The 12,658-nt window shown below is 38.4% G+C and overlaps 2 protein-coding genes across 3 annotated transcripts; one reads left to right on the top strand and one right to left on the bottom strand.

Moving 5' to 3' along the window:
* Positions 1-81: 81 nt before the first annotated feature.
* LOC113751334 (LEAF RUST 10 DISEASE-RESISTANCE LOCUS RECEPTOR-LIKE PROTEIN KINASE-like 1.5) lies at positions 82-2,682 on the bottom strand. The gene has a single exon (XM_027295305.1). The coding sequence runs from the start codon at positions 2,211-2,213 to the stop codon at positions 213-215; it is 2,001 nt and encodes a 666-aa protein (XP_027151106.1). The 5' UTR covers positions 2,214-2,682; the 3' UTR covers positions 82-212.
* Positions 2,683-7,605: 4,923 nt separating this feature from the next.
* LOC113754099 lies at positions 7,606-12,531 on the top strand. 2 transcript variants are annotated; one of them, XM_027298432.1, is made up of 4 exons: positions 7,606-8,347; positions 10,703-11,287; positions 11,587-11,878; positions 12,272-12,531. In XM_027298432.1, the coding sequence occupies exons 1-4, from the start codon at positions 7,742-7,744 to the stop codon at positions 12,307-12,309; spliced, it is 1,521 nt and encodes a 506-aa protein (XP_027154233.1). In that variant the 5' UTR covers positions 7,606-7,741; the 3' UTR covers positions 12,310-12,531. The 2 variants fall into 2 exon arrangements, with proteins under 2 accessions (XP_027154233.1, XP_027154232.1); XM_027298431.1 differs by having other exon boundaries at positions 12,269-12,531.
* The last annotated feature ends 127 nt before the right edge of the window (positions 12,532-12,658 follow it).

Genomic DNA, 12,658 nt, shown 5'->3' with positions numbered 1-12,658 from the left:
CCACACGAGAGAAAAGAGAAAGTAAAAGACCGTTTTCTTGGTCTTCTGCCAACGTTACAATCTAAAGGGAACAATTTGGCATCGAGTGGCACACAGGCCGGCACTGGTATTCAATTAAATGCTGCACAGTAAACAAAGTCATGAACATTACGGGCACGTACAATTTGATCAATCTCTCAACTCCACAATAGTCAAAGCTCACGTGTCTTGTTTTAGCTCGTTAATCCAATACTATCTGGAACAACAACATTACTGGAGTTGGACGATCTGAAAACCCCAGCACCACCGCCAGCAACCACACGGGGGCGGCCCCTAATTCGCCTCAGTTCCGCCACCACTTCCCTAGCATCAGGCCTGTCATCCTTATCTGCTGCCACACATCGAAAAGCCAGCTCCGCAACAGCACCAACACCTTCCATTGCCTCAGCATCTACGACCAAAACAGGGTCCACAACCTGATGCAACAGTCCCATTTGTATCCTTGACACGACCAAATCAGCCAGTGCCATTTCCCTCTTTTCCCTCCTCTGGTCCACGGCCCTCATCCCAGTTATTAACTCCAACAACACTACTCCAAAGCTATATATATCACTCTTCTCATTCAACAAAAAGGACCTATGATAATCAGGATCCAAGTATCCTGGTGTACCTTGCGGACCAGTCCAAACACCCCCTGAAGAATTATCCCTCTCCGTCGTGGTTTCTGAGCAAATCAGTAGCCTTGATAGCCCAAAATCACCAACTTTGACTCTCATATCTTTCTCTACAAAAATGTTTGATGAGGTAATGTCTCTATGAACAATTGGTGGCACTAATGAGAAATGCAAATATTCGATGGCCATTGCAGTTTGTAGCGCGATATCAACTCTTAGATTCCATGGTAACGTGCCCTTTGCATATAAATCCGTCGCTCCATGGAGATGATCCGCGAGACTACCATTTGGTACATATTCATACACTAAAAGCAACCCTCTCGGATCGCTACAATAGCCGTGAAGCTTAACTAAATTGGGATGGTTGAGTGAAGATAAGATCAAGATCTCATTGCAAAATGACTTTGTCGAAAATGCTTTTTCCCCAGCTGCTCTGCCTGAATTGTGCTTGTGAAGATGCTTTACTGCCACTCTGCGGCCATCGTTAAGCTGGCCCAAATAGACAGAACCAAATCCTCCGTCGCCAATTTTGCGTTTTGGGTCGAAATGATTTGTGGAAGACTCAAGCTCCTCATAAGTAAACACTGGTGGAAGGAGACTAGCTGAGCGGTGTCTCCGAAGGAAGACAATAGTGGGATCTTCTTCTGAGGCCAATCCTTTTTGCCTAGACCTGAAAATAACAGTAGCAACAAAAAATATGATCAAGAAACACATAAACAACAAAAGAATGCACAGGATTGCAATCCTGTTGGCCCCTTTTTCACGAATTTGTGCAGCTGGGGATTTGAAACAGAGGAATGGCATTCCAGGGTCCGAAGAATTGAACCCACAAAAGCCATTATTAGCCCTGCAGGTTTTGCAGCTCGTAAAGTAGCTATCTTGGTCTTCATCCCACTCAACTTCAACTCCAAGTTTCAAGAAATTGTCAAGAAATCCCAGAACATCACCTCGGCATCCCTGTTGAGAGTCTTCTTGGTGTTCTGATCTACATTCAGGAAGAAGGTTTACGGGGTTCTTGATAAGTTTGCATTCCCAAGAACAATGGCTGCAGTTTGGAAGGTTTGGAGGTGGACAAGGTTTGACGACTGAAAGTCTAGAGCAATACGAGTCAGATAACCGAAATGGGGAGCCAACAAGGGAGATTGGTTTGCTGGGGATGGAAAACAGAGTATGCTGAACAGAGCAATTTTGTTTGGAGTGTGAAGATGGCGGCAGAACTGTTGCAGGGGAGAGGACGAGAGAAGGGGAGTTGGGTTCATAGTGGAGGAGGGAAAAGGTGAGGTTATTGATGGAAATGATGGCATGTGGAAGTGAGCATTTGACTTGGAAGGATGGATGACCACAGCCAGGATGCGAGGAGAAAGGAAAAGACGGGGCGTAAGTGAAAGGTGGACATGAATATTTGGCTGTTTCGGAGGGAAGTTCTGAGCAAATATGAGCTGCTGTCGAGGAGGGCAGGCGGAGGAGGAAGAGCAGAAAGAGAGAGATAGTGGTGGTGGCGGCCGAACGCGGTTGCAGAGAGAGTGGCTTTGGTGGTTTTAATGGTGGCGCGGGTGACATTGTGGAGCCCAACTGCGAAGCACAGTCATGAATGAGGAGAGGAAGATCTAAATCTTGATCTAGTTTTGGCCTTTTGGGTTGACTGCATAGGTCGTTTGTGGTGGCACCGCCGATGTGAGAACAAGAAGAGAAGTGGGGAGGTCTCGAGGAAGGGAAGAGAGAGGAGTCAAGTGTCTGAGGCACGTGAAGAGAATGGGGTGAAGACAAAACCCCAAAAGGAATGGTCACTAGCTAAGGAGACCAAAACCGTGGAAATTTGGCCAAAGTTGAAAACTTCACCTTTTCGCTTGTATTCTATTCTATTCTACGTGGAAGGAATCACAAATATGATATTGATGGCATGCTTCTTTGCGAGAGTGTGCTTCACTTTGGAATGTACAATGGCTCAATAGGGGTAGAGAAGGATGAAGATGGAAGTGAAGCGAAAGTTCTTTCATCACTCTCTATCTATTCAGATACTACTACTGTTCTTTCTGGCGATAAAAATCTAGTAGTAACAATTGCGTTGTGAGTAAATTCATCTATGCACCATCTGACTGAAAAAGCAAGAGCCTTTTAACTAGAGCATTATATTCCAGCAATAGTGATCATTACTACAGAAAACTGCTTAATCTGACAATATCTGTATCTGAAATCCGTATGATGTATTATTCAAGAATTAGCATAGTGTTCAAATCCTAGTTTTCTGCCCATCCAAGAAGACAAAAGCTTAAAAGAAAACTACGCTTGTGAGCTCAAAGCATCAGCGTTAAGCAGACTATACGTCATTCATCATTTCGAATTTAGGTAAGATACAGATTACACAGATTTGGACCTTGTTGCATGGGCTTTGGAGCAGAGTCAGCAGACACATACTAATACTACTATGAAGCCATTTTGCTTAGTGGGATGTGCAAGGATGCAAATTTTCAACTCCACCAATCTAAAAGGCACTGGGAGTGGAATGGTTAGGCACTGTGGTGAAAGACTTGCAAGCAAGAGTGGTGATTGTTTCGTTATGTTATGAGAGCGACAGCTTCAGAACACCAAGTGTGAATAATTTTTCAGCCATATGATGATGGGATGAACATCTCTGTCACATAGATGGTTCATTCTCAGTGGCCATTTACATCTTAATTCCACAAGTTTTGGTTAGCAAATGGATGGGTTTCCATGCTGTAGCCGGGCCATTTCCCATTTCGTTTTCCACCCTTTTTCTCCCGAGGCAGCAGAGCTATATAATAATATCTGCAAAATTGCTTTCAAGAAGCTTAGATCAATTTTGAAGAAGCTGTCTTCGGCTTCCTTCTTCTTTTCTTTTCTTTTCTTTTCTTCTTTATTTATTATTTTTTTCCGAAACACTTTTCAGGGCTTCAGAAATGCTGGATTAAGTGAAATTTTCCGCTTGTGCTCTTCTCAGATCTCGAGGATAACGTGGAATCTTAAAGTGAGATTATCAAAAATTTATTTAGGAAAAAAAATAATAAACATCGGTATCAGCTTGAAGCCTAGAATGTTGAAATCATCTTTTTCCCATTTATCTCTGTTATCTCAGTAGTCATATAATCATCTTTTTCCCATTGACCTCTGTGGCTCTGTTTGTTTTATCACGCTCCAATCTCAGGCCTGCGTACTAAATCAAGAAAAATCACTTAACTGTTCCATCACTTTCACACTCTTTAGAATCCGATGAAATCAAATTAAAAAAAAAAAAGATTGACTGCACTTAGGGCTGCCTCTCGTTTGTACTTTTATCAACTCATATATTTCCATTCAAATTAGTGTATGAGACACATGTTCATTAATCATTTTTTGGCACTTATCGCTCCTTAATATAATATGACTCATGTTTGTTGATAAAAATATATATTAAATATGGACGTATTAGTAAATTAATAAATTAGCTATCCTTTTGAATGAAAAATAAGTTTATAATTCGAAACGAATACACGAAAGTGAGTTTATCTTTATTAAATGGAAAGAGTAAGAAACATCAACAATCACTACTAATATACTTGGCAGCGTTTTTACATCAAAAAACATGCATTTTAATAACTCTTTTTTTTTTTATCTTTTCAATCATCTTTCTATGTAACATATAACACATCATAACAAGTGTTACGCTAATTAATGTTAAATAATATTTCCAACAACACTCTGTATCCCATTATTACTCAATAGTATTATGTTCATCATCTCATAGTATTCGTTGTCAACATCCTAAGTTCACTTAGACGGGCCACACGCACATATAGCGGTGAGCGTGGGAGTTGAACTAATTTAGCAATTTTCATGTTTGTTAATTAGAACTAATTGTCTGAACGCTACGACTCCCATTTGTTGAATTGTGGGCTTCTTCGGACTTCGACGGTCCTAGCCTCCTCCTTCTAGAAAATTAGAATGCGTTCCGGAAATCTCAGCGTTCGACTGGGTCTCACGCGCATTATTTGCCCGCATTAATGCCTGGGCCTCAAGTTTCCAACACCAAAAATTATCTTACTTGCATCGTCCCAACTATTTTAAAAAAAAATTATCCCAAATAATTCCGTATCTAAACACTTGTAAATATTTTTGTCCTTTCCACCATCACTAACGTCCCAACTATTGGTCCATAAATGTTGTTGAGAACATGTTTCTGGACATGTTCGGTTGGAATGGAAATGGAATTTCTGCTCATGGTCTATAGGTTTTGTTGCGCGGAGGAAAACAAGTGCCAGTCGTTTTCGAGGATTACGCTAAACAGTTCTCGAAGCCCCTTCCTATCACATCCTTCATCCTGCGTTCCAGCTCCATCTGGTTCTGTTGTTTTTTGAAATGGCGATCCATATCATCTTATCATTTAGAAAATGGAAAATTTTCTTGAATATGCTCATCTCAAATAACGACATATACAAAGCAACAGACTTGTGCTGCACTTGGAATGATTTTGATCATCAACATATGTTCATTCAAGCAATTGGCTTTACATAAAAACTAAAGACTAGACATTCAAGATAGCAATGTCCTGTACATATCTTATCCTCTCACCCACCAGAAATTAAGCCTAAATTGAGATCTATATTTTGCATTATGTATCATTAATCATATGATATGAGTAATTTAAGTTACTAAATTGCAGAAAACTTGTTGAACCGATATACCCGCTCACCTGCCAGGGCCACAGAAGCAACATATATATATATATATATATATATATCATTTTTATTTTTTTAAAAAAATTTTGGGTGAATTTGATTCTAATTGCCATCCATCACGGATTAGGACATGATTCTTTATTAATCAAGTCGACTTGTGTTATCTTTTGTACTCCCTCCGTCCCACTTTGACAGTGCTGCTTGTTTCTTTTTTCGTCTGTCTCAAATTGTCATCCATTTTTCAATTGAAGAATATAGTTATCTTTTAATTTCTCTAAAATACCCTTATTCAAAGTAGGTTGCTATTAGTATAAACTACCATATTTAATGTAGATTGTTTTTTAACCATCAATTCAAGTTCTCATAAACCATCAATTTAAGTTTCTATGAATAATTAATATAAAGTTGTACTCTATTTAATGTAATCGTATTTCAGGAAAATAGCAACCTAAATTTATTTTTTCCAACAAAGTAGATTGTTTTTTCTTAAATTGTGTGAAAAAAAAAAACTAGAACTATCAAAATGGACGAGAAAGAAGGAGTATCATTCATTAATATTTGGTACCTACTCTGAGGCACTTGGGCTTTAAGCCTTTTAAATGCAATTGCTCCAAAATGTCCTTTGCATTCATCATTAGTCTAGGAGGTTCAGTGCCTTATTCGTCGAGCAATCAATTCATAGTGGACTCTAGCCAGAAAAGGCATCAAGGAGATTTGCAATTTAGGAGCCCGTTTCTCCGTTAATTACTTTGACAAACTAACAATTACTATTGCTTATTCTAGCAATGCACTGGAGAAAATATCCGCCTCACTCAGATTCTATCATCCTGATTTAATTAGCGAAGAAAATAAATGATTTGTTAATGCGGGGATAGCCAACCTTGATTACAAGTCTAGAGATATTATACGAGGTCTATGAATTTATGAGAAGGATTACGCTATCTTCATTACCACGAAAAGCTATGAGAAAGCAATTAGACTCGTGAGAGAGTTTGATAATCAAATCATAAATCTGATAATCAATTGACTAATATTCCTCTTAATCAAAATGAGTCTTGGAAGGGACACGTGGAGCCTACTTGTATCTTCAACTGCTATTACGCTTCATGCTATAGACTATAAACTAGGATGGCAAGGGGGCAAGGTGCTCGCGGGGTAGGCATGGGGCAGGGCGGGGGTATGGGGAGAAAATTTCCCCCGGCTTGAAACCCCATTTCCCGTCCCTTCCCCGCATATAAAAAAAAAATATATATATTTAAATTTATGAATATATACAATACATGTATATACATAATATAAAATTTTAGTTATAATTTAATAATATAATTAATAACGTAATTGAGATCATGTAAGGAGATCAACCGACTTTTACAACATTTTCTTTAGTTTAGAAATTGAGTAATCAAGCTAGTGGCAACCACAAATCTATCACGTAAATGGCCAATCCATGTGAGTTTAGCTAAAGGAGGAGAATGGTAACTAATATGAATTTATTTTGCTATCTAATTATTGGGGTTTGGAGCATATATTGTGAAAGATACAGCTGATGAGCTGTGCTTACCAACAAACAAAGTCTTATATATTTTATTATTTTCAAAATGGATGCCTTTCACTTTCTTTTTACTACAGTCCGTAATAAAGTTGTATTTTCCGTTAAAATTTTCAATCAATAAGGAGCAACTAGTAGTGCTTTTACCTACAAAGATGGAAAAAAGTCCCTTTTTTCAAATATAACACTAACTTGATAACATGTCTCCTAATAATGATCGGAGTTAAATTCATCTATATTTCTCCTTCAAAAAATTATTCTTCAATGATATTATTTGATTATGATTTATCATAAAAAATTTTAAAAAATACTACTATTATATATACATGTCACCCACACCCAAAAAATTAAAAAAAAAATCCACCTGCAGCCATAAATGAATTTACTCGCAGGATACATCTCGTATCAAAACAAGACTTTTAAGACCTCGCACGCTTTTTAGGGCGTGATCTTTGAGATTAGACGATGATGCCACCTCGAAATTTCCTTGTCAACTCCTAAATCTTCTTGGTCCTTCTTCCACCATGGATTTTTCTTCTTTTTTTTCCTGGTAAAGCCAAGGAAATTCTTTCACTAATCACACCTCCAATAATTCATTCACACCTTTTCCCAACCTTACGTATTAAGCTACTACAAAAATATATGACTATAAAATAGAGTACCATACTACTATCTATATATATACACTAAATTATTTTCTTAGCCTATTTCTTCATCATCAATACTTTGGCAAGGGTACAAATACCATCCGACAAAGCCCTCTTTTCCACCAATCTAATACTTGGTTAATTAAAACCATATTCAACTTCTCACCATCACTGTATAGCAACACGCTCTAAGCTTCTGATTCTTTGGAAAATTTTCTCATGGTCATGGAGTTCTTTCATAACACGAAAGCTGTTAGACTCAGAAGTCATCTGGACAAATATTTAGTGGCGGACGATGATCAAGAAAGCACAAGACAGAGCCGGAACGGTGGCTCGAAAAAAGCCCGTTGGCTAGTGGAGGTCGTCGACCGCGGTACTAGTGATATTATTCGCCTCAAAAGTTGCCACGGGAAATATTTGACCGCCTCGAACGACCCTTTTCTTCTGGGGATGACCGGTAACAGAGTCCAACAAACCGTGCCGGAAAACATGAAGGACTTGAGAATTGAATGGGAGCCGGTTAGAGATGGATTTCAGGTGAAGTTAAGGGCCTATGGAGGTACATATTTGCGGGCTAATGGAGGCACTCCGCCATGGAGAAACTCGATGACTCACGATAAACCTCAGACGGGTTCAACTTATAATTGGATTCTGTGGGAGGTGGAGGCTGTAGATGTCCCGGAAGATGAGCATCTTAATGATTACTTGTCGATTGTTTCGAGTTTTTCATCTGTCTCTGATGAACTCTCCGGCTTGGAGCTCGGGTCCCCCATGTCAATACGTTCTAGTTTTAACTCTCCAAGAGCATCTACAACTCCAAGAAAGGTACGTACGTTTCCAACTTCCCAAAATTACCATTATTTTTCTTCCCAAAGAATCTTTTAAGAGTTGAGATTAAAAAAATGTTATCATCTTAAAATGAGAAGTTTACAGCTTGATTAGGTGTTAATATGGTGATTTGCATTGAGGGTCAATTCAGTTGCCTTAAGGGTCAATATGGTTATAGTGCGTTGACGGTGGCCAGTTGCCTCCTAGACACTCATTAGATTTTTTTCCGCCCTTTAAAGAGGTGGGTGGAGCAGTGGAGTTGAGTACAAGGCCTGAGGCCAATATGAGCGGGTCACAAAAAAGTTAGGAGCGCATGTCGTCCGTGAGTACGTGGAGCAATTAGGAAAATGGGTAGAGATAAAAAAAAAAACAACTAATAGTATTTTTTTTTTATTGAAACAAACAAATAAACTTATTAGGCATTGAGGTTTTATTCAGCTTTTAATGAATGCATAAATTTTATGATATTCTTACGACGAAATTTAGAGAGGGGGGTACAGAATGAATTGGAATTTCTCTGGTCTTCTTGAGGTGAACATATCACCGTCTTTTGTGCATAAAAAGGATAATTAAATTGACAACAAAAAAGTATATAGGTAAGTCGATACTACTGTTTGTCATGAGAACTAGCGGAATGGATACCCCCAAACACAAAAAAGAAAAGAAAAGAAAAGAGATTCACTTAAACCTGTCTCGTCTTTCCTTTCCCTTTTTTTTTTTTTTTGCGTCAAGGAAATGATGATGATAAGCGGTTTACTCCAAAGTTGAATCTGAAAAGGAAAAGGCGCGTTTGCGTTTAAAGATTGCATACTGGGGAAATTCCGCATATGATTACCAGATTCATTCGATAGTAAGTAGACTAGGGAACGAATATGCAGAGAACCTTCTGCTGGAATGCACCGCTTGACTTGTAAAGGCCGTAAGATTATATTCTTTCCTAGTCAGCGAAACCGAATATCACCCGCAACGGATCTTCTGTCTCACACTCTGTGCCACTTTTTATTATATTGCTATTTCTCCTGCATAAATATCATGTTTTAGTTCTTTTTTGTCTCCTTAAAATCCAATAACTATTAATTGAGTAAAAAATAAATACAACAGTTTCAAAAAAGCAATATATAATAGAAAATTAAAAAATATAGCAGAAAATTCATAAAAAAATCTCATTTTTTATGCATTTTGATTTTTTGAGTTTGTTAAATTTTATGTATTACTCAATTAATAGTTATTGGATCTTAAGAAGACAAAAAAGAACTAAAACATGATGTTTATGCAGGAGAAATAGCAATATAATAAAAAGTGGCACAGAGAGTGGCACAGAGTGTGAGACAGAAGATCCGTTGCGAATATCACCTGATCTAACACCCTAATTTCCCGCAACTTCAATCTGACCTGCCAAATGGCAATTATAGTTTGAAAGCATGATTTATATACGGTAATCCTTCTTTCTTTTTAATCTGTATTTAATAATTGTCGTCCTGGGGAAGTAAATAAGAACATTACGCAACCACACATGTAAATCATGCAACCGCACCATATTCCACGTTGCTTCTGAACCCAAGACTTCTTTCTTTGGTGTGTGATCAAGATTGGTTCTTTAACAATAAACATGCTCATGCTCATGCTAGTTAGTTTCTTTTGTTATGAAACCTAAAATCTCACTACTGATGTTCAGGCACGAGAAAGAAAGAGATCATTTTAAAGATTGTCATTTTTTTTTTTTAAATATATTTTATTTTATATATATCACATCATTATAATATTTTTTTATATATATAAATTTCAGCAATCCAAACGAATTAGTCCATAAGAAAACGAGACTATTAGAGCTAAACTCAGCAGCACAAAACAAACACGGGTAGTATTTTACCTTTCTATATAGGCCAGGTGCCAAAATAGAATGGAGTCCAGGATTTTGTCAAACTCGGTCTAAGCCACGAGAAGGAAGAAAGATGAACGCGTCAGATTAACCATTGCTATTATTAGAGCTAGCTGGCGCCGACTTTGCTTGCGGAAATTTCCAGTAAACCCACAAACCCCAAATCAGACCAAGTACTACTTACTTTGAACAACGTACATGCTCGTAGTTATCCCTCCTTCCCGATTAAAAATATATTATTCATTTCCCACCCGCTTGTATTTAGCCAACTATAAAAGCAAACCTTCATCGGCCATTCTCCAGGCCAGAGACCAAAATTCCAAGCATTCATTTCTTCGTCATTCTCTCTCAAGTTTCGATCCCATTAAACGTTTCAGCAAAAAAAAACCCTCCACAAAACCAGAAATTAATTTGATTTTTCGAGACCATTTTTTAGTTCGTAACTTATTTTGCTTTTTGGTGACGAAAAGCAGAGTCCTCTGCTGAAGATTACAGCGATGGAACTCTTTCACAACGCCAAGGCAGTGCGGCTGAAGAGCGCGCACAACAAGTACTTGACAGCTGAAGAAGACGAAGAATCAGTTACTCAAGACCGTAACGGCTCATCCAAGGCGGCGAGGTGGACGGTTGAGTTTGTCGATAACGCAGAGAATATTATCCGTTTAAAGAGCTGTTACAACGCGTACTTAACCGCCTCTAACCAGCCCTTTTTGTTGGGATGGACGGGGCGTAAGGTGGTTCAAACGCACCCCAAGCGGCTTGATTCCTCGGTTGAGTGGGAACCCATTAAGGATGGGAATCAAGTGAAGCTGAAAACGAGGTATGGGCAGTTCTTGAGAGCTAATGGTGGGCTGCCCCCTTGGAGAAATTCGGTTACTCATGATATTCCTCATCGTACTTCTACTCAAGATTGGATTTTGTGGGATGTTCATGTCGTCGATATTGTGGTTAAGTCTCCCGCTCCTAGACCTCCTCCGCCTTTGGTAACTCATGTGGATTCCGAATCGTCTTCTCCCTCCACACATTCCTCCAAATCTGCAAGCTTTTCTAGACAAGAGGTACTTTAATCTTTTCATTTCCTCAATAGCTTGCTTTATTTCACGCTAATTAATCAATCTTTGTGACTTTATCAATGGGATTCTTTGGTAATTCTAGCAAAGATGAAGGAGAAATTTCATACTATTGATTTTGGGGCCGTCGGACTAGTAGCTCTGTAGTCAAATGCCTGCTCAGTCGTACAGGCGAACGGAGTCCTAGTCCTGGCAATCCCCTGACCAATGATAAAATAAGTAATTATTATAAGATGAGAGAATTTTAGTATGAAATTTAACAGTAGTATTCTGTGAATTTTGTGCAGTCTGGTGATTCTTTGGGAAGTTCGCCACGTAAGGGAGGTGAAGGCAGGTTGATATATTATAGTGTTGCTGATGGATATGGAGAAGTTGACGAGGGAGTGGAGGAGCTTTGTATCTCGTTCAAAAGCAATGGCGTGGAGGAGTTGACAAAAAGATTGGAAGAAGAGACCGGGCTTGAGGATATTGTGGTGTGTACAAGGAGTCCGTTGAATGGGAAGCTTTATCCTCTTCGTTTGCAGCTTCCTCCAAATAATGCAACTATGCGCGTCATTGTAGCCCAATCCTCATCCAAAGGCGAGAACTTTGTTTAAACTTTATAACAATAATTTGTTAATCTTTCTGCATCCAATGTGCTTCTTTTCCGTCGCTGATTGCTTATATCAAAAATTTCTGACACTCAATTGAATCGAATTCTTGGTTTTAGATGTTATGATCTTGCATAATGTGATCTGAAGTTCCAAGTGTGGCTAAGTAAATTAGATAATTTTGATGCTTCCAAGTTGTGAGTGGTAGTTCAGATGTGCTGATCCTGTTAAATTTGTTCATCCTCCATGATCAGATCATTGGGCCAGCTGCATTCCTTTCAAAACTTGGTTTTAGATCATGCATCTACATATTAATTATCTGTTAATGTATACATAATCAAGGTATTTACTGACTTCTTCTCCTCATATATTCGTGCAGCAGTGGCTAGAAGTTTCCCAAAACCAGTCCTGTCATTGTAGAACAAATTAGAGAGAAATACAATACTGGCGTAAACAGAAATGCCACTCCACACGTTTATGCCTGCTATTGCTGTAAGTTCGCCCAATGTTTGGGAGCCCTGGAGAGGATATATTTTTGAATTCTTAAAGCGTCTGTAAATATGTTACACGTCATAAATTGTGCCTGCTAGGCTGTCCTTTCTGTTATTTTGGAGGAATGGAGGGAATTAATTTTGTAGTTTTTTTTTTGTCAAAAGGGAATTAATTTTGTAGTAATTTTTTTTTTGGGATTTTTAAAAAAAAGCTGTAGAGGTTTTTGTTCTGCTGGAGTTTTTATTCTTATTATTGTATTTGTATCCTATTCATTCTA

This window comes from Coffea eugenioides, chromosome 11 (genome assembly GCF_003713205.1).
Source record: "Coffea eugenioides isolate CCC68of chromosome 11, Ceug_1.0, whole genome shotgun sequence".
NCBI classification, from domain to species: Eukaryota; Viridiplantae; Streptophyta; class Magnoliopsida; order Gentianales; family Rubiaceae; genus Coffea; species Coffea eugenioides.
The sequence above is the reverse complement of the archived record's forward strand: the minus strand, read 5'-3'. Positions and strand labels throughout refer to the sequence as shown.

Excerpts from the sequence above, each read along its gene's own strand:
- LOC113754099 (XM_027298431.1), top strand. The coding sequence starts at position 7,742 with ATGGTCATGGAGTTCTTTCATAACACGAAAGCTGTTAGACTCAGAAGT. Across the intron at positions 11,288-11,586 it reads CAAGCTTTTCTAGACAAGAG|TCTGGTGATTCTTTGGGAAG; the intron begins GTACTTTAATCT and ends AATTTTGTGCAG. Across the intron at positions 11,879-12,268 it reads AGCCCAATCCTCATCCAAAG|CAGTGGCTAGAAGTTTCCCA; the intron begins GCGAGAACTTTG and ends ATATTCGTGCAG.
- LOC113751334 (XM_027295305.1), bottom strand. The coding sequence starts at position 2,213 with ATGTCACCCGCGCCACCATTAAAACCACCAAAGCCACTCTCTCTGCAA.